Raw genomic sequence first — 20273 nt, forward strand, 5'->3', positions numbered from 1 at the left:
CTGGGTTAAGAGTGAAAATGTTTTCCCTATGTTGTATATGAAATGCATTGGTTGTATAATAAATAGTGTTATCCTGCATTTTAAGTTATTGTCTGCTCGACAAGATTCAGCTTGTGTGCGGGGTCATCACGTGACGTCATTGACATAGGGGGAAGTCGACAAGATTTAGCCTGTATGTGTGAGGTCATCACGTGACGTCACTGACCGCCGAGTAAACACAGGTGGGGTGACGTCACACTTTTTTAGACCTGTAGTAAGAGAAAGTACCATGCCCCATAGGAGGAGTTCATTTGAATGCTTACCCTGAGAGGGGGGGATCCAAAAACTTGATACGAGGAGATGGAGTCTTTGATTTCGAGAAAAACTTGATCCAAGGAGATGGAGTCTCTGATTTCGAGAAAAAATTGATCCGAGGAATTGGAGTCTTTGTATTATCGAGAAAACTTGATTCAAGGAGATGGAGACTTTGTATTATCGAGAAAACCTTAATCCAAGGAGATGGAGTCTTTGTATTATCGAGAAAAAAAAAATTGGGATGGGGGTGAAAGTGGGCGGGGGAATCTAAAAAAACTTGATCCAAGGAAGTAGAGTGTTTGTATTATCGAGAAAACCTTAATCCAAGGAGATGGAGTCTTTGTATTATCGAGAAAACCTTAATCCAAGGAGATGGAGGAGGAATATTTTGGGGTGGAAGTGGGAGTCCATTTTTGAATGCTTACCCCCAGAGGGGGGAATCCAAAAAACTTGATCCAAGGAATTGGAGCCTTTGTATTATCGAGAAAAACTTGATCCAAGGAGATGGAGACTTTGATTTTGAGAAAAATTTGATTCAAGGAATTGGAGTCTTTGTATTATCGAGAAAAAAAAATTTGGGGTGGGGGTGAAAGTGGGAGGGGCAATCCAAAAACTTGATTCGAGGGCTCTGGTGGCCTGGTTGTTAACGCTCTCGCTTCACACGGTGAGGGCCTGGGTTCGATTCCCAGCCAGAGTAGAAACATTGGACGTGTTTCTTTCAACCTGTTGTCTATGTTCCCCATCAGTAAAATGGGTACCTGGGTGTTAGTTGACTGGTGTGGGTCGCATCCTGGGACTCTGACCTAAGGAGGCCTGGTCACAGACCGGGCCGCGGGGGCGTTGACCCCCGGAACTCTCTCCAGGTAAACATCTCCAGGTAAGTGGAGAGCACAATAAAATGAAATTCAAAAAAAATTCGGGGCGCGGGGGCGATTCGGACGACGCTGCAGAAGGCACAGCAGAAGGCACGGTCGGGCGCGACGGCCGGGCGCGAGGGGCACGGGCGGGTGCGAGGGGTGCGGGGGCGCGGGTGGGGGGTCGTGGGGGCACGGGCGTGGGGGCGCGGGTGGGGGGGGGCGTGGGGGGGGTCGTAGGCGGGGTTAAGGTCATTAGCATATAGGTGTGAAAAAGGTCATTAGCATATAGGTGTGAAAAGGAGCCGCTGAGCCGCAGCCCTTTTCGGGATGAGCCACTCAGGAATGAGCCACTCTGCCCTATGAGCCACTGAGCCGCCTCCGGTACTACTCCTGTCTCATCAATTCAACTTTTTTACGAATTACACAACATACACACACATGTATTTAAATTGCACCAAAGTGGATAGGCCACTTACCTTTAAAACCCCACCTCCCCTTCCACCCTCCCAAACCTTATTCACATTCCATCCTTACCCATCCTTCTTCCTTCCCCATCTTACCAAAGCTCTGGTCAGAACCTCACCTTACCACGCCGTGTCACCTCACGGGCAAGACCCGGGCTGGGACTACGCCGGTGAATCAAACTGAAACTAACTCTACTAGGGTAATTGCTGAGAGTGACAGTGAAGACTCACGTGCTGGGTTACACACACATCCCACTGGGCTCCGCTGTCTTATCAGGCCCATCTTTACAAGCTTGGGACAAATCTGATCATGTTAAGTTTTATCAACATCAGTCCCGTGAACCTGGCTTTGTCCTGCTCTAATTTTCATTTTTCCTTCTGTTCGTAGAGAAGGATTTTTTTTATGTTACATTCAGTATTGTGTAAATAAACTAATGGAAAGTTTTCCATATTTTAAACTAAGATCCATCTTGCGTGGAAATAGTTTAAAGTGTGTCTTAACCTGAATGTAACTTCGCAGCACAGTAGCAATTCAGCTCTACTCAGCTATAGGTCGAATGCTGGGCGCGGGGAAGATGGGGGGCAGAGACGTGTTGGGCAACCTTCCAAACTCTTGCTGTCCCCATTTCCTAACAGCAAATAGATACCAGGATAGCGTTAGTCAACAGTTATGAGTCGTAGTGAGAATCTTTAAAGGATCTGAATGGAAAGAATAAGCACACACTTGGCTTTTCTTGGGCTATTAACCTGAATAAACCACATTGTATGACTTTCCCGCGAATAAAGTATTATTTTCATAAATGGTACTCAGGCGAGTCTCAGAAAAAAAAACAACTTCCAGATAACACTACTTATACGTTCTTCAGGCAGCACGTGTACACGAAGTGCTGCCTGAAGAAAGTCTATGTAGCTACACATCCTTTCCTGTAACACACACACACACATCAAAGGCAATGGGACCTGACAATGTGTATAAACCACTAGATATGATTTACGTACAATAAGTTAATGGGTACGGGACAGTTAACAGAGATCTGCAAGACAGCAGCTGTATTCTCTATATTTAAGAAAGAAAAGAGACAGGAAGCTTTAGCCTACAGACCAGTATCCCTGACATGTATACCTTGCAAGGTAATGGAGAAACTTATCAGGGGGAGAGTGATAGAACACTTGGAAGTGGTTTCATAACCCATAATCAAAGTAACAAATGTGCGATAAGAGAGAGGGTTGGGTGGGTTGTAATTTTTTTAGATTGCAAGATGTTTGGCACTGTACCCCACAAGAGGCTAGGCCAAAAACTTGAGATTGAGGCGGGAATAACAGGGAACGTACTCCGGTGGATCAAAGAGTATCTTAGGGAAAGGCAGCAAAGGGTGACTGTCAGGAAAAAGACGTCAGAATGGGGTAGAGTAACTAGCGGGCTTCCGCAAGGATTGGTATTATGACCAGTACTGTTCCGATTTATATGAATGACATTCGAGATTTCTAAGAATATTCTTCAGGAATCTCAACAGAGTCATTCTGGGCCTTTTTTTTTCAACAGACGTCAGGCCCATCTTGGAGTATACAGCACCAGTATGGAACCTACACCTGAAAAAGCATGTTAAAAATTAAAGAAGGTGAAAGGTATGCAACAAGGCTGGTTCCTGAGCTAAGAGTCATGAACTAACGGAACTGACTCGAACGACCCTCGTAGACAGAAGAACCAGGTTGGACGTGATAATAAAAAAAAATTAAGGGAAATCAGTATGGTAGACAGGGATAGGCTGATTGAGTGGAGAGAAACAGGAACAGGACAACACTGGATGAGCCACAGGGATGTTAGGAAGTATTTCTTCAGTCTCAGAGTGGTTGGGAAGTGGAATGATCTTGGTGAGGAAGTGGTGGAGGCAGGCTCCTTACATAGTTTTAAGAGCAGGTACGATAGGGCTTCACGAGAGTAAGAGTGAGTGAATCTGACAGGCAGCAAGTAAAGACATGCTGCCAGGAGCTGAGAATCGACCCCAGTAATGACATATAGGAGAGTACACACATGGACAAACTCATTTGTATTACACAACAATTTTATTACGATTTAAAACGCAACATAATTTGAATTTTTTACGAAGTTTGAATAATTATAAGGAAAATTCTCTCATAATTATCAATGAGATGAAATTATTCAGCATTAAAGATAAAGCTTTGTACTGTACCCCCCTAGACCCTCCCTAGACCCCCTAGACCCTCCCTAGACCCCCCTAGACCCTCCCTAGACCCCCCTAGACCCTCCCTAGACCCCCTAGACCCCCTAGACCCTCCCTAGACCCCCCTAGACCCCCCTAGACCCTCCCTAGACCCTCCCTAGACCCCCCTAGACCCTCCCTAGACCCCCTAGACCCCCCCTAGACCCTCCCTAGACCCTCCCTAGACCCCCCTAGACCCCCCTAGACCCTCCCTAGACCCTAGACCCCCTAGACCCCCCCTAGACCCTCCCTAGACCCTCCCTAGACCCTCCCTAGACCCCCCTAGACCCTCCCTAGACCCCCTAGACCCCCCTAGACCCTCCCTAGACCCTCCCTAGACCCCCTAGACCCTCCCTAGACCCTCCCTAGACCCCCTAGACCCTCCCTAGACCCCCTAGACCCTCCCTAGACCCTCCCTAGACCCCCTAGACCCTCCCTAGACCCCCTAGACCCCCTAGACCCCCCTAGACCCCCTAGACCCCCAAGACCCACCCTAGACCCTCCCTAGACCCCCTAGACCCTCCATAGACCCTCCCTAGACCCTCCCTAGACCCTCCCTAGACCCCCCTAGACCCTCCCTAGACCCTCCCTAGACCCCCTAGACCCCCTAGACCCTCCCTAGACCCTAGACCCCCTAGACCCCCTAGACCCTCCCTAGACCCTCCCTAGACCTCCTAGACCCTCCCTAGACCCCCTAGACCCTCCATAGACCCTCCCTAGACCCTCCCTAGACCCTCCCTAGACCCCCTAGACCCCCTAGACCCCCCTAGACCCCCTAGACCCCCTAGACCCTCCCTAGACCCCCCTAGACCCCCTAGACCCTCCCTAGACCCTCCCTAGACCCCCCTAGACCCCCCTAGACCCCCCTAGACCCTCCCTAGACCCTCCCTAGACCCCCTTAGACCCCCCTAGACCCCCCTAGACCCCCCTAGACCCTCCCTAGACCCTCCCTAGACCCCCTAGACCCCCCTAGACCCCCTAGACCCTCCCTAGACCCTCCCTAGACCCCCTAGACCCCCCTAGACCCTCCCTAGACCCTCCCTAGACCCCCGAGATCCTCCCTAGACCCCCCTAGACCCCCTAGACCCCCCTAGACCCTCCCTAGACCCTCCCTAGACCCCCTAGACCCCCCTAGACCCCCCTAGACCCTCCCTAGACCCTCCCTAGACCCTCCCTAGACCCCCTAGACCCTCCCTAGACCCCCCTAGACCCCCTAGACCCTCTAGACCCTCCCTAGACCCCCCTAGACCCCCTAGACCCCCTAGACCCTCCCTAGACCCCCCTAGACCCTCCCTAGACCCTCCCTAGACCCCCTAGACCCCCTAGACCCTCCCTAGACCCTCCCTAGACCCCCTAGACCCCCTAGACCCCCCTAGACCCCCCTAGACCCCCCTAGACCCTCCCTAGACCCTCCCTAGACCCTAGACCCCCTAGACCCCCTAGACCCCCCTAGACCCCCCTAGACCCCCCTAGACCCTCCCTAGACCCTCCCTAGACCCCCCTAGAACCTCCCTAGACCCTCCCTAGACCCTCCCTAGACCCCCTAGACCCTCCCTAGACCCTCCCTAGACCCCCTTAGACCCCCCTAGACCCTCCCTAGACCCTCCCTAGACCCCCCTAGACCCCCTAGACCCCCCTAGACCCCCCTAGACCCTCCCTAGACCCTCCCTAGACCCCCCTAGACCCCCCTAGACCCCCCTAGACCCCCTAGACCCCCCTAGACCCCCTAGACCCTCCCTAGACCCTCCCTAGACCCCCCTTGACCCCCCCCCCCCTAGACCCCCTAGACCATCCCTAGACCATCCCTAGACCATCCCTAGTCCCCTAAGACCCTAAACCCCACAAGACCCTCCCTAGACCCCACAAGACCCTCCCTAGACCCCACAAGACCCTCCCTAGACCCTACAAGACCCTCCCTAGACCCCACAAGACCCTAGACCCCCCTAGACCCTCCCTAGACCCAACTAGACCCTCCCTAGACTCCACTAGACCCTCCCTACACCCTCTCCCTACACCCTCCCTAGACCCTACCTCGACCCCCCCTCTCTCGACCCCCCTCCCTCTAGGGGAGGGGGTCTAGGAAGGGCTGTGGGTCCCATGCTGTGGTGGGTCCCAGCCTGTGGTGGGTCCCAGGCTGTGGTGGGTCCCAGGCTGTGGGTCCCATGTTGTTAGTCCCAGGCTCTGGCGGGTCCCAGGATGTGGTGGGTCCCAGGCTCTGTGGTAGGTCCCAGGCTGTGGTGGGTCCCAGGCTCTGTGGTGGGTCCCAGGCTGTGGTGGGTCCCAGGCTAGGTGGTGGGTCCCATGCTGTGGTGGGCCCCATGCTGTGGTGGGTCCCATGCTGTGGTGGGTCCCCCCAGGATGTGGTGGGTCCCAGACCATCTGGACTTCGGTGGCCACCCTACCTGCTCTTCCTCTCTCTCAATCTCTCTCACCGTTGTTCTTTCTTTTCTACTGCTGCTTCCCCCTGTGTCTTCCCTCTTTTCCCCTTCTGTTCCAACCCTCGCCCTCGCCCTTCCTCAGCGCCTCTCCCTTCCTTACCATTTGCTCTCTCTCTCACTCTCTTCCCTTCCTTATCATCTCTCTCCCTCACCCTCTCCCTTCCTGAGCTTTATCTTCCGCTTCCCTCTCCCTTCCTCAGCAACCACGCCCTCTCCCTTCCTAATCTCTTGCACCCTCTCCCTTTCTCAATTTGTGCACCCTCTCCCTCCCACTCTTTTTGATAATCTTTGTACCCTCTTCCATCCCAGCCCTGTGCACTCCTTCCCATCCTGGTCTTGTTTATTCTCTCCCATTCTGACATTCTGACTTGCGCATTTCCCATCCTAGCCTTGTGCACCCTCATCATCGTCTTTTGCACCTTGTACTATTCTGGTCGCGTGCACCCTCCCTTCCCCAGGCACCGTAGTGGATAGTTTCCTGACGAGTGTTACTGGAAGTCACCTGCGGCGGCCGAAGGCTTTAGACTCGGATTTCCTTCCGACTCACCATAATAGTACATCATTAGCATAATAACGTTTGTACTGTCCGCGCTACTATCCCGTAGTTCAATTGCTAGAACACCCAGCTCACACACTGAGGCCCGTGGTTCGATCCCCGGTACGGATGCATTAGGACGTTTTCTCTTAGGACACCTGCTGTCCCTGTTCACCTATCAGCAAAATAGGTACCTGGGTGTTAGTTCAACTCCATGGAACTGAACTCTTCTCCTGGTTGAGGGACTGACCCCCTCAAATACTATTTCTCCAAGGTTGATGGACTGTTTACATCATCTCCATTTCACTACTATACCTGCTGACTCTATTGAATTTTAGAAACCTACTGTGTAGGTGAAACGCTTCAACACTAGAAATACCCAACTGTTGCACATGTGTATTATTATTATTATTATTATTATTATTATTATTATTATTATTATTATTATTATTATTATTATTATACCATGATTCTCAAGTCTCATTGTGTTTTCTACTGTTATTCTCCATATACTGTTAAAGAACCTTTTTAGCGAGTAGATAAATCTTACAAGACATTTTAGTGAACAAAAGAGTATGGAGGCAAGTGGAGTTGATGTTGGTGTTGACATGCTAACATGTTTATGTGTTGTCTCCGTGACAGGATATTGACTACCAGGAGCTGGGTGTGGACACTGGAGTCACAGAAGAGCTGCCCACTTGGTACCTAGACACACTGCCCCAGCTGATGGCCCGGGCTCTCTCCATCCCCACCGTATCTACTGACGTTGGGCAGTACGACACAGAACAGTTACTGCGCTTCCACCAGTTTCTCAGAGAAAGTGAGCAAAAAACTTAGCCTTTGCTATAACACTAAATGAATGAATTACTCTTTGCATTGCGTTAGTCATAACACATACGTCTACCAGTATTACTCACCTGTATGTGGTTGCAGAGGTAGACTCATAGCTCCTGGCCCCGCCTCTTCGCTGGTCGCTACTAGGTTCACTCTCTCCTGGCTCCAAGAGCCTTATCGTATCTTTTCTTAAAGCTATGTATGAATCTCGCCTAACATCCCAGTGACTCATCTGAGTTTTCAACTTCCACTGGTGTCCTTTTGTTCCTGTATCCCATCTCTGAAAAATTCTGCCCCTGTTCACCTTGTTAATTCCTCTCACGATTTTGTACGTCGTTATCATATCACCCCTAGCCTTCCTGTGTCATTAGCTTGAGTTCCCTCAGCTTCTACGTATAGGACATACCCCTTAACTCAGGGACTAGTCTTGTTGTAAACCTCTGCACTTTCTCCAATTTACTGATGTGCGTTACAAGGTGTGGATTCCATACTGGTGCTGCATACTCCAGTATGGGCCTGACGTACATGGTGTACAGTGCCGTGAATGACTTTAGATGTCGAAACGCTGTTCTCAGGTTTGCCAGGCGCCCACATGCTACAGCAGTTTATGGTGGATGTGCTCGGTATGTGTGTGTGTGTGTGTGTGTGTGGGGCGGGGGGGGGTATTAACCCCCCCATATGTACTTAACTATATGTCGTTGGATGAGTTTTAGCTCTTGGCCCTACCTCTTTGCTGGCCGCTACTGGGTTCATGCTTTTCTGGCTTCAAGTCTTATAGTATGTGTTAAAGCTATGCATGGAGCCTGCCTCTACCACTCCACTTTCTAGCTTGTTCCACTTCCTCAATAAGATTTCCGAAAGCTAATCTTAAATTTGCCAGATGCGCATTTGCTGCAAGAGATTCGGTTGGTGTGCAACAAGTGAAATACTTGATACAATACTCACCCCAAGGTCCTTCTCCTTGAGTGAGGTTTCCAGTCTTTCCCCTCCCGAGTCTGTACTCCGTTTCCTGTTTCCTTTGCCCTTAACCATATTATTATAATCAGGGGAAGCGCTAAACCCGTAGGATTATACAGCGCCTGCCCTTATCCATAACTTTGCACTTACTGGGGTTAAATTCCAGTATCCACCTCATATCAGACCTGCAGCCTGTAAAGGTGCATTTGTAGTCTTTCCTGGTCCTCACCTGTAAGTATACTCATTAGCTTCACATCATCTGCGAACAGAGATACCTCTGACTCTATCCCTTTCATTATGTCGTTCTTAGTACCGGCATTAGTGCTGATTCTTGCGGAACTCCCACTTGTCACATGCACCCATTCCGACACCCTGGTGTTGGAATGGGTGCATGTGGGTTGGGGTGAGGATGGGGGCGGGGTTTCTTGCACTGGAAGAGAAGATCGTGGATGTAGATGAGGGTGAATGGGGACGATGGGTATTGGGCGAGAGTCGGGTATGAGTACTGGGGTGTGGGGCAGTAATAAAGAAATTTCTTGTACTGGGAGAGGTGAGGGCTTAGAGTGTAGGAAGGGGGTTGGAATATGGCTTGTTTTGGTGCGTTGTCTTGAGTGGATGGGGGAGGAGTGTGTGTGTGTTAGTTACCATTTTGTCCTAGTTATGTGTGTGTGTGTGTGTGTGTGTGTGTGTGTGTGTGTGTGTGTGTGTGTGTGTGTGTGTGTGTGTGTGTGTGTGTGTGTGTGTGTGTGTGTGTGTTTGGTTTTTTTTTTTTTTTTCTCTCTCTCTCTCTCTCTCTCTCTCTCTCTCTCTCTCTCTCTCTCTCTCTCTCTCTCTCTCTCTCTCTCTCTCTCTCTCTCATACCTTCCGTTTATTGTTCTGTCCCGGATGAGGTACACCTGTTGATATTTTCCTGTCTTATTGGTGTCTCGTGCCATTTCAGTTGCGAGAGGTCAGTTTGACTGTGTGTGTGTGTGTGTGTGTACTCACCTAGTTGTACTCACCTAGTTGAGGTTGCAGGGGTCGAGTCCAAGCTCCTGGCCCCGCCTCTTCACTGGTCGCTACTAGGTCACTCTCCCTGAACCATGAGCTTTATCGTACCTCTGCTTAAAGCTATGTATGGATCCTGACTCCACTACATCGCTTCCCAAACTATTCCACTTCCTGACTACTCTGTGGCTGAAGAAATACTTCCTAACATCCCTTTGATTCATCTGTGTCTTCAACTTCCAACTGTGTCCCCTTGTTACTGTGTCCAGTCTCTGGAACATCCTGTCTTTGTGTGTGTGTGTGTGTGTGTGTGTGTACTCGCCTATTTCTGGTTGCAGGGGTCGATTCATTGCTCCTGGTCCCGACTCTTCACTGTTTGCTACTGGGTCTCCTCTCTCTCCCTGCTTCATGAGCTTTATCAAACCTAGTCTTAAAACTATGTATGGTTCCCGCCTCCACTACGTCACTTTCTAGGCTATTCCACTTCCTGACAACTCTGTGACTGAAGAAATACTTCCTAACGTCCCTTTGACTCATAGGAGTCTTCAACTTCCAATTGTGGCCCCTTGTTTCTGTGTCCCATCTCTGGACATCCTGTCTCTTCACCTTGTTACTTCCTCGCAGTATTCATATGTCGTTATCATGTCTCCCCTGACCCTCCTGTCCTCCAGTGTCGTCAGGCCGATTTCCCTTAAACCTTTCTTCGTAGGACAATCCCCTTTACTCTGGGACTAGTCTCGTTGCAAACCTTTGCACTTTCTCTAATTTCTTAACATGCTTGACCAGGTGTGGATTCCAAACTGGTACTGCATACTCCAATATGGGCCTGACGTATATGGTGTACAGAGTCTTGAACGATTTTTTACTGAGGTATCGGAACGCTATTCTTAGGTTTGCCAGACGCCCGTATGCTACAGCAGTTATCTGACTGATGTGCGCCTCAGGAGATGTGCACGGTATTATACTCACCCCGAGATCTTTTTCCTTGAGTGAGGTTTGCAGTCTTTGGCCACCTAGACTATACTCTGTCCGCGGTCTTCTTTGCCCTTCCCCGATCTTCATGACTTTGCATTTGGTGGGGTTAAATTCAAGGAGCCAGCTGCTGGACCAGGCTTGTAGCCTGTCCAGGTCTTTTTGTAGTCCTTCCTGATTCTCGACCGATTTAACTGTCCTCATTAACTTCACATTTACAAACAAGGACACTTCTGACTCTTTCCCTTCCGTTAAATCATTTACATTTACCAAAAACAGCACAGGTCTTAGGACTGACCCCTGTGGAACCCCGCTCGTCACAGGCGCCCACTCTGACACCTCTTCACGTACCATGACTCGTGTGTGTGTGTGTGTGTGTGTGTGTGTGTGTGTCTGTATGTGTGTGTGTGTGTGTCTGTATGTGTGTGTGTGTGTGTGTGTGTGTCTGTATGTGTGTGTGTGTGTGTGTGTACTCACCTATTTGTACTCACCTATTTGTGGTTGCAGGGGTCGAGTCCTAGCTCCTGGCTCCGCCTCTTCACCGGTTGCTACTAGGCCCTCTCTCTCCCCGCTCCATGAGCTTTATCAAACCTCGTCTTAAAACTGTGTATGGTTCCTGCCTCCACTACGTCATTTTCTAGGCTATTCCACTGCCTTACAACTCTATGACTGAAGAAATACTTCCTACTATCTCTCTGACTCATTTGTGTCTTCAACTTCCACTTGTGGCCTCTTGTTTCTGTGTCCCCTCCCTGGAACATCCTGTCTTTGTCCACCTTGTCTATTCCACGCAGTATTTTATATGTCGTTATCATGTCTCCCCTGACCCTCCTGTCCTCCAGTGTCGTCAGGCCGATTTCCCTTAATCTTTCTTCATTCCCCTTAGCTCTGGAACTAACCTTGTCGCAAACCTTTGTACTTTCTCTAGTTTCTTGACGTGCTTTATCAAGTGCGGGTTCCAAACAGGTGCTGCATACTCCAGTATGGGCCTGACATACACGGTGTACAGTGTCTTGAATGATTCCTTACTGTGTGTGTGTGTGTGTGTGTGTGTGTGTGTGTGTGTGTGTGTGCAAGACAGTGACCACAGTTTTGCAATTTTAAAAACATGTTATTGTAAGATTCTGAGAATGTTAGGTGTTGTGCTTCAGCACATAAAATCACTCACTACGAAAGCAAAAGACTTGGCAGACGATGCAACATCCCCCCAATGAAAAGCAGGGGTGTCACTAGCACGTTAAGAGACCATACAATAAGTGTCAGGGGCCCGAGACTGTTCAACTGCCTCCCAGCACACATAAGGGGGATTACCAACAGACCCCTGGCAGTCTTCAAGCTGGCACTGGACAAGCACCTAAAGTCGGTTCCTGACCAGCCGGGCTGTGGCTCGTACGTTGGTTTGCGTGCAGCCAGCAGCAACAGCCTGGTTGATCAGGCTCTGATCCACCAGGAGGCCTGGTCACAGACCGGGCCGCGGGGGCGTTGACCCCCGGAACTCTCTCCAGGTAAACTCCAGGTAAACATGTCACAGTATACACGGTACACCACATGTCACAGTGTACACGGTACACCACATGTCACAGTGTACACGGTACACCACATGTCACAGTGTACACTGTACACATCACACAGTGAACATTACCACTGAGGTATATTACCATGCAATATACACCATGCATTATAATGTGATCCTGGCCAGCTACGTCACGCGCCCACACAGTGGGCTCAGAATCACATCAGAACCACCTGGGGTGGAAGAAGGCGCGAGTTATTTGTGGTCCACTGGAGGTCAGGTGAAGATACCATGGCAATATGACCTGATGTACCGGTAGGAATTGGGTTGGCAGAGTCAACCTTGGGTAGCTTGGAAAGGAGACTGGACAAGTTTGTGAGCAGACCCACTACAGTGGGCTTTTTCTTATGTGGGATAGCGATGAAGAGTTTCTTATGAAGTGGTTCAAGCTATCCCCTTAGAAGCCACTATTCTTGGAAGAAGCGTCGGAGTATGATAGTCCATTGAATTCGGATTCTTAGGTATTGAGAAGTTTAATCTTCTGTGGCGATAGGTCTTGGAGTCTGTGGTTTTATCAGGTAGTTTGGTGAATTACGGTGTTGTCACCAGGCATTCCTTGTTGGGTTCGTCAGACCTGCTTGCGTATTGGTGTTCTGATGCGTGGGTCAGAACACCAATTGGCTATAGTCGATCTTGGAGTCTAACCTCCCACAACCGCGATAAACTGACGCAAGACTTCGCCTGGGCGACTTCTACTCGTTCTAGAAGAATCGGAATTCATTCACTTATAGGATAGCCGACAACTTCAACTGAAATATTATTTCTTCGGCTTTTATAAGTGGAACCAGCTATGCGCTTATTCAGCACTATTCCCATACTGCTTAAGAAACTGCTTGTCCGGATCTATTGCCACGAAACTCTGACAACTTCCATTCAATCGATGCCTGCTCTTGACGCAACGGATATATGCTTACGCGTTCCTTCCGGGTGGACAACTTGAGCCACTGTTGTGAGCAGCTGCGTCGGTAAAGGATCAACGTGCATTTGTTGTTTATATACCATTAATAATCGTATATACCATTTATCCACAAGTATTACCAACTCGCTCAATGTTACGGTCATATAGGTGTATTGCCTCATTCATGTTACCTCACAAAGTAGGCACTTGCCTTCGTGGTCGTACACCAACACCTGATTGTACACCTCACGGTCGCATTGGTGCATCGCAAGCAATAAACAGAAAATAACGAATAATTATTTTATTATCCACACTTAGCCGGTGATTCCACCAGGGCAAGGGTGGCCCGAGGAAAAACTCACCATCATTCCTCCATCACTGTCTTGCCAGAAGGGTGCTCACCGTACAGGTAAACCTGCAACCCATTAACACCCACTCCTTCATTCACCCAGGCACCTGCCTTCCCAGGCTCCAAGGACTCAGTCCGGCCTGCCCGTTCCTGAATCCTTCATAAATGTTACTTTGCTCACACTCCAACAACACATCCAGTAAGCCATTTGTCTCATTCCTCTCTCCTATCCTGACGCTCGCATGCCTGCAGTCCAAGCCCTCACACACCTCTTTACCCCTCCTCCAACCCTTCCTAGGCCGACCCCTACCGGCCTTCCTTCCACTAACAGAACTGGATACAACTTCTTGAAATTTATTCTATTTGCTCATTCTCTCTACATGTCCGAACCACCTCAACAACCCTTCCTCAGCCCTCTGGACAACCAGTTTTGGTAATCCACACCTCTCTAACTTCCACTACAGATTCTCACATTATAATTCACACCACACCCATTGCCCTCAGAACGGCTGACATCTCCTGCCTCCAGCCTTCTCCTCGCTGCAGCATTCATCACCCATGGCTTCACACCCATATAAGAGCGTTGGTAAACCCTATGCTCTCCATACATTCCCTCTTTTGCCTCAGGACAAAGTTCTCTGTCTCACCAGAACTCTAGGAGTGCACCAACTCCCAACTCTTTCCCTCATCAATTCTATGATTCCACCTCATCTCACTTAGACCCATTCCGTTGACACCATCCACCTCCCAAATATCTGAATACGTTCAACCTCCTCCATACTCTCTCCCTCCAAATCTGATATTCAATCTTCATCACCTAATCTTTTGGTTATCCTCCTTAACCTTACTCTTTCCTCTTCACCTTTAATTTCTTCTTTTTCTACCAGAGATTCCCATCCACCAATTCTGCAGCTTCTCTTCAGAATCTCCCAGAGCACCCAGTGTCATCAGCAGCAAGCTGGTGACAGCTCCTGTGTGATTCTAATCTTTTAACTCCAACGCCTCTTGCCAGAGACCACGCATACTTCACTGTCCCATCCTATATATATTAAACAACCACGGTTGACCGATCACACATCCTTGTCTAAGGACCTACTTTTACTGGGATTTCCCTCTTTCCTATACTCCTAACTTGAGCTTCACACACTATCCTCACCAAAACTCTTCCTGCTTTCATTAACCTAACCTCCTACACCATACACTCAACATCTGCCACATTGCCCCTATCCACCCTGGTCATACGCCTCATTCCATATGCCACAAGACCTCTTTAGCCTTAATCTATACTGTTCATATATGTTTCCTGTAAACACCTTGAGTCCACACACCCCTACCTTTCCTAAAGCCTCCTTGTTCATCTGCTATCCTATTCTCCGTCTTACTCTTAATTCTTTCCAATTATAACTCCTACCATACACCTTCACCAGGTACACGCAGTTAGACTTATCCCCTATAATTTTTGCCTCTTCTAATCCCCTACAAAGGAAACTAATGCAATAACTCTGCAAATCCCTAGGTACCCTCTTCCATACAAGATTATGAATTACCAACCACTCCCACTATATCCCCACCTGATTTAACATCTAGTCTTCCCTTTATCCCATCAATCCCAGCTTGCCTTACCCCCTTTCAATTTTAACCTACTGCCTCCACGAACTTCCCCACACGCCTAACTGGCTCTTCCTCACCCTCCTACAAAGATGTTATTCCTCCTTGCCTATTACACGATCACAGCTACCCTATCTTCATCAACATTTATTAATTCCTTCAGTATTCCCCTCCATCTTTTCCCACTTACCTTCTAACTCAACCATTTAATAACGCCTATCTCCTATAACTGGACCATGTCCATTTTGTTCTCCTAGGCTTCCATGTATTAATCTCGCTCCAAAAAACAACTTATCAACATTTTGTTGGGATAACAGGCTCACCCACTCTCTCTCATTTGCTCTCTTTTTACATTGCTTCACCACTCTTCGAAACCTCTCTCTTTTCTCCATAACTCTTCCCTTCCTTGCATCACTTCTACTTTGTACTTCTCCATATGCTTAACTTTTTTCTCCTTACTACCTCGGCTACATGCATCCCATTCCACCAATCACTCCTCTCCCTCCTGCCCTTTCCTGTAACCACACTTCTGCTGAACACTCTAACACTACAGAAACCTACATTCCTCTTCGACCCCATTGCCTATGCGGCCTCATTGGTATCTATCCTCCAATAGCTGTTATATCTTACCCTAACTGGCCTCCTCTTTTGGTTTATACCTTCTCTCTCTTCCTGGATACTTCTATTCTCCTTGTATCCCATCTACCGACTCTCAATTGTAGGGCACACAACTAGAGTGATCTGATATATCTGTGGCCCCTCGATAAACATACGTACATCCTGAAAAAGTCTACTGAACAGGGTCCTTTTATCTACCAATAGCATAATCCAACACTACTGTCATTCCTTCATTCCTTATCGTAATACTTATATCCCTCTTTTTCTTAGTAGATTACCTATTAACTACCCCTTTCTATAACAAATTCAATCAAAAGGGCTCCCATTATCATTTACACAACTAGGACTTTACCCCTACCAACCCTCTATAGTCACCTAACTTTGGCATTCAGGTCCCTTAACCAGCAATTACTCCTCACTTGGTTCACCTAAGTACCATTCATTAGCATCTCCCAAAATCTCTCTCTCTCCTCTTGCATTCCTCTCTTCTCAGGTGCATTACACGCCTTGACCCAACTTTTTCTCGCATCAACCTTTACCCTTTAATCCACCATTAATTCTCCCCCAAAATACACATTTGAGATATTTTCTTTTATTTATTGTATTTGAACATTGTGCATCTCTAATGACTATTACCAAAGATGTCAAGAACATCAGTGGGATGGATGGAGTTGCATACTTGAAGCTAGTTTAGGAATTCTTGGCTTCATACCAGCTTATGTCTACCTCGGCTGATGCTCACAGATAAACTGACAGTGTGAAATAGAGGCAGCCTCAGGAAGTGAGTGACGCGTACTGGACAGGTCGATCTGGGCTACTGAGTGACTTTTGTCCTGAAGCATACTTGTCAAAATACTTTTGGGTTTCCACACACTTACCTATATATTTCTTCTTTTCTAATACTGTATATTAGTTTTTGATGTTTATTGTTATTTGGTTTAACTTTATTACTTATAATAGGTTTACTTTACAACTTTATATACTAAGACAAAGTTAACAATAATCCTCATACCAGGTACCGCATTGTTTTCTTGATTTTCAGAATTCATAACTTTTTTTCTGTCACCCCTCCATTACCCCCCAAAAATGGTTAAATTACCCCCAGGGGGTAATTTACCCCCAGTTTGGGAACCACTGGAATGAGAAACAGAACTGGTGACTCACACAGTGTACATCTCACACAATGAACAACACCTCAGTGTACAACACCCCACACAGTGTACATCTCACACAGTGTACAACACCCCACACAGTGTACATCTCACACAGTGTACAACACCCCACATAGTGTACATCTCACACAGTGTACAACACCTCAGTGTACAACACCCAACACAGTGTACAACACCCCACATAGTGTACATCTCACACAGTGTACAACACCCCACACAGTGTACATCGCACAGTGTACAACACCTCAGTGTACAACACCCCACACAGTGTACATCTCACAGTGTAAAACACCTCAGTGTACAACACCCCACACAGTGTACATCTCACACAGTGTACAACACCCCACACAGTGTGCAACACCTCAAACAGTGTACAACACCCCACAAAGTGTTGTACATCTCACACAGTGTACAACACCTCAGTGTACAACACCCCACACAGTGTACATCTCACACAGTGTTCAACACCTCAGTGTACAACACCCCACACAGTGTACATCTCACACAGTGTACAACACCTCAGTGTACAACACCCCACACAGTGTACATCTCACACAGTGTACAACACCTCTGTACAACACCCCACACAGTGTACATCTCACACAGTGTACAACACCCCACACAGTGTACATCTCACACAGTGTTCAACACCTCAGTGTACAACACCCCACACAGTGTACAACACCCCACACAGTGTACATCTCACACAGTGTACAACACCCAACACAGTGTACATCTCACAGTGTACAACACCCCACATAGTGTACATCTCACACAGTGTACAACACCCCACACTGTACATCTCACAGTGTACAACACCTCAGTGTACAACACCCCATACAGTGTACATCTCACACAGTGTACAACACCCCACACAGTGTGCAACACCTCAGTATACAACACCCCACAAAGTGTAAACCTTACATTGTACACCTCACATAGTGTACAACATCTCACACAGCCTACAACACCTCACAAAGTGTACAACATCTCACATAGTGTATAACACCTCACACAGTGTACAACACCTCCACACAGTGTACAACACCCTACACAGTGTACAACACCTCACAGTGTACAATACCCCACAAAGTATACATCTAACAGAGTGTATAACTCCTCACACAGTGTACAACACCTCACAAAGTGTACACCTCACATTGTACACCTCACAGTGTACAACATCTCACACAGCCTACAACACCTCACAAAGTGTACAACATCTCACATAGTGTATAACACCTCCCTAGAGACCTCACAAGCCCATCTAAACTGCATCACAGTGTACAACACCCCCACACAGTGTACAACACCCTACACAGTGCACAACACCTCACAGTGTACAACACCCCACAAAGTATACATCTAACATTGTGTATAACACCTCACACAGTGTACAACACCTCACACAGTGTACATCTCACACAGTGAACACCCCACACAGTGTACATCTCACACAGTGAACACCTCACAAAATGTACATCTTACACAGTGTGCAACACCTCACACAGTGAACACCCCACATAGTGTACACCTCACACAGTGAACACCCCACATAGTGTACATCTCACACAGTGAACACCCCACATAGTGTACATCTCACACAGTGAACACCCCACACTGTACATCTCACACAGTGAACACCTCACAAAATGTACATCTTACACAGTGTGCAGCACCTCACACAGTGAACACCCCACATAGTGTACATCTCACACAGTGAACACCCCACATAGTGTACATCTCACACAGTGAACACCCCACATAGTGTACATCTCACACAGTGAACACCCCACACAGTGTACATCTCACACAGCGAACACCTCACAAAATGTACATCTTACAGTGTGCAACACCTCACACAGTGAACACCCCACATAGTGTACACCTCACACAGTGAACACCCCACATAGTGTACATCTCACACAGTGAACACCCCACATAGTGTACATCTCACACAGTGTACACCCCACACAAGTGTACATCTCACACAGTGTACACCCCACACAAGTGTACATCTCACACAGTGTACACCTCCCACAGTGTACAACACCTCACACAGTGAACACCCCACATAGTGTACATCTCACACAGTGTACACCTCCCACAGTGTACAGCACCTCACACAGTGAACACCCCACATAGTGTACATCTCACACAGTGTACACCCCACACAAGTGTACATCTCACACAGTGTACACCCCCCACAGTGTACAACACCTCACACAGTGAACACCCCACATAGTGTACATCTCACACAGTGAACACCCCACACAGTGTACATCTCAGACAGTGAACACCTCAAAATGTACATCTTACACAGTGTGCAACAATTCTCACAGTGAACACCTCAAAATGTACATCTTACACAGTGTGCAACAATTCTCACAGTGAACACCCCACATAGTGTACACCTCACACAGTGAACACCCCACATAGTGTACATCTCACACAGTGAACACCCCACACAAGTGTACATCTCACACAGTGTACACCTCCCACAGTGTGCAACACCTCACACAGTGAACACCCCACATAGTGTACATCTCACACAGTGAACACTCCACATAGTGTACATCTCACACGGTGAACACCCCACACAAGTGTACATCTCACACAGTGTACAACTCCCACAGTGTGCAACACCTGACACAGTGAACACCCCACATAGTGTACATCTCACACAGTGAACACCCCACACAAGTGTACATCTCACACAGTGTACACCTCCCACAGTGTGCAAGACCTCACACAGTGAACACCCCACATAGTGTACATCTCACACAGTGAACACCCCACATAGTGTACATCTCACACAGTGAACACCCCACATAGTGTACATCTCACACAGTGAACACCCCACATAGTGTACATCTCACACAGTGAACACCGCACATAGTGTACATCTCACACAGTGAACACCCCACACAGTGTACATCTCACACAGTGAACACCTCACAAAATGTACAACTTACACAGTGTGCAACACCTCACACAGTGAACACGCCACATAGTGTACACCTCACACAGTGAACACCCCACATAGTGTACATCTCACACAGTGAACATCCCACATAGTGTACATCTCACACAGTGTACATATCACACAGTGTACATCTCACACAGTGTACAACACCCCACATAGTGTACACCTCACACAGTGAACACCCCACATAGTGTACATCTCACACAGTGAACACCCCACATAGTGTACATCTCACACAGTGAACACCCCACACAAGTGTACATCTCACACAGTGTACACCTCCCACAGTGTACAACACCTCACACAGTGAACACCCCACATAGTGTACATCTCACACAGTGTACACCCCACACAAGTGTACATCTCACAGTGTACAACACCTCACACAGTGAACGCCCCACATAGTGTACATCTCACACAGTGAACACCCCACACAATTGTACATCTCACACAGTGAACACCCCACATAGTTTACATCTCACACAGTGTACACCCCACATAGTGTACAC

At 48.1% G+C, this 20273-nt stretch overlaps 1 protein-coding gene across 5 annotated transcripts in view; it reads left to right on the forward strand.

Annotated features, from left to right (window-relative positions):
* LOC128692932 (N-fatty-acyl-amino acid synthase/hydrolase PM20D1) overlaps window positions 1–20273 on the forward strand; it is a gene marked incomplete at its 3' end in the record, with an annotated part of 98867 nt that overhangs the window by 44743 nt on the left and 33851 nt on the right. For all 5 annotated transcript variants that reach the window (XM_070091980.1, XM_070091981.1, XM_070091983.1 and 2 more), the window contains 1 exon segment: window positions 7453–7630. In XM_070091980.1, coding sequence (XP_069948081.1) covers window positions 7453–7630 — 178 coding nt within the window.

This window comes from Cherax quadricarinatus, chromosome 38 (genome assembly GCF_038502225.1).
Source record: "Cherax quadricarinatus isolate ZL_2023a chromosome 38, ASM3850222v1, whole genome shotgun sequence".
Taxonomy (NCBI): domain Eukaryota; kingdom Metazoa; phylum Arthropoda; class Malacostraca; order Decapoda; family Parastacidae; genus Cherax; species Cherax quadricarinatus.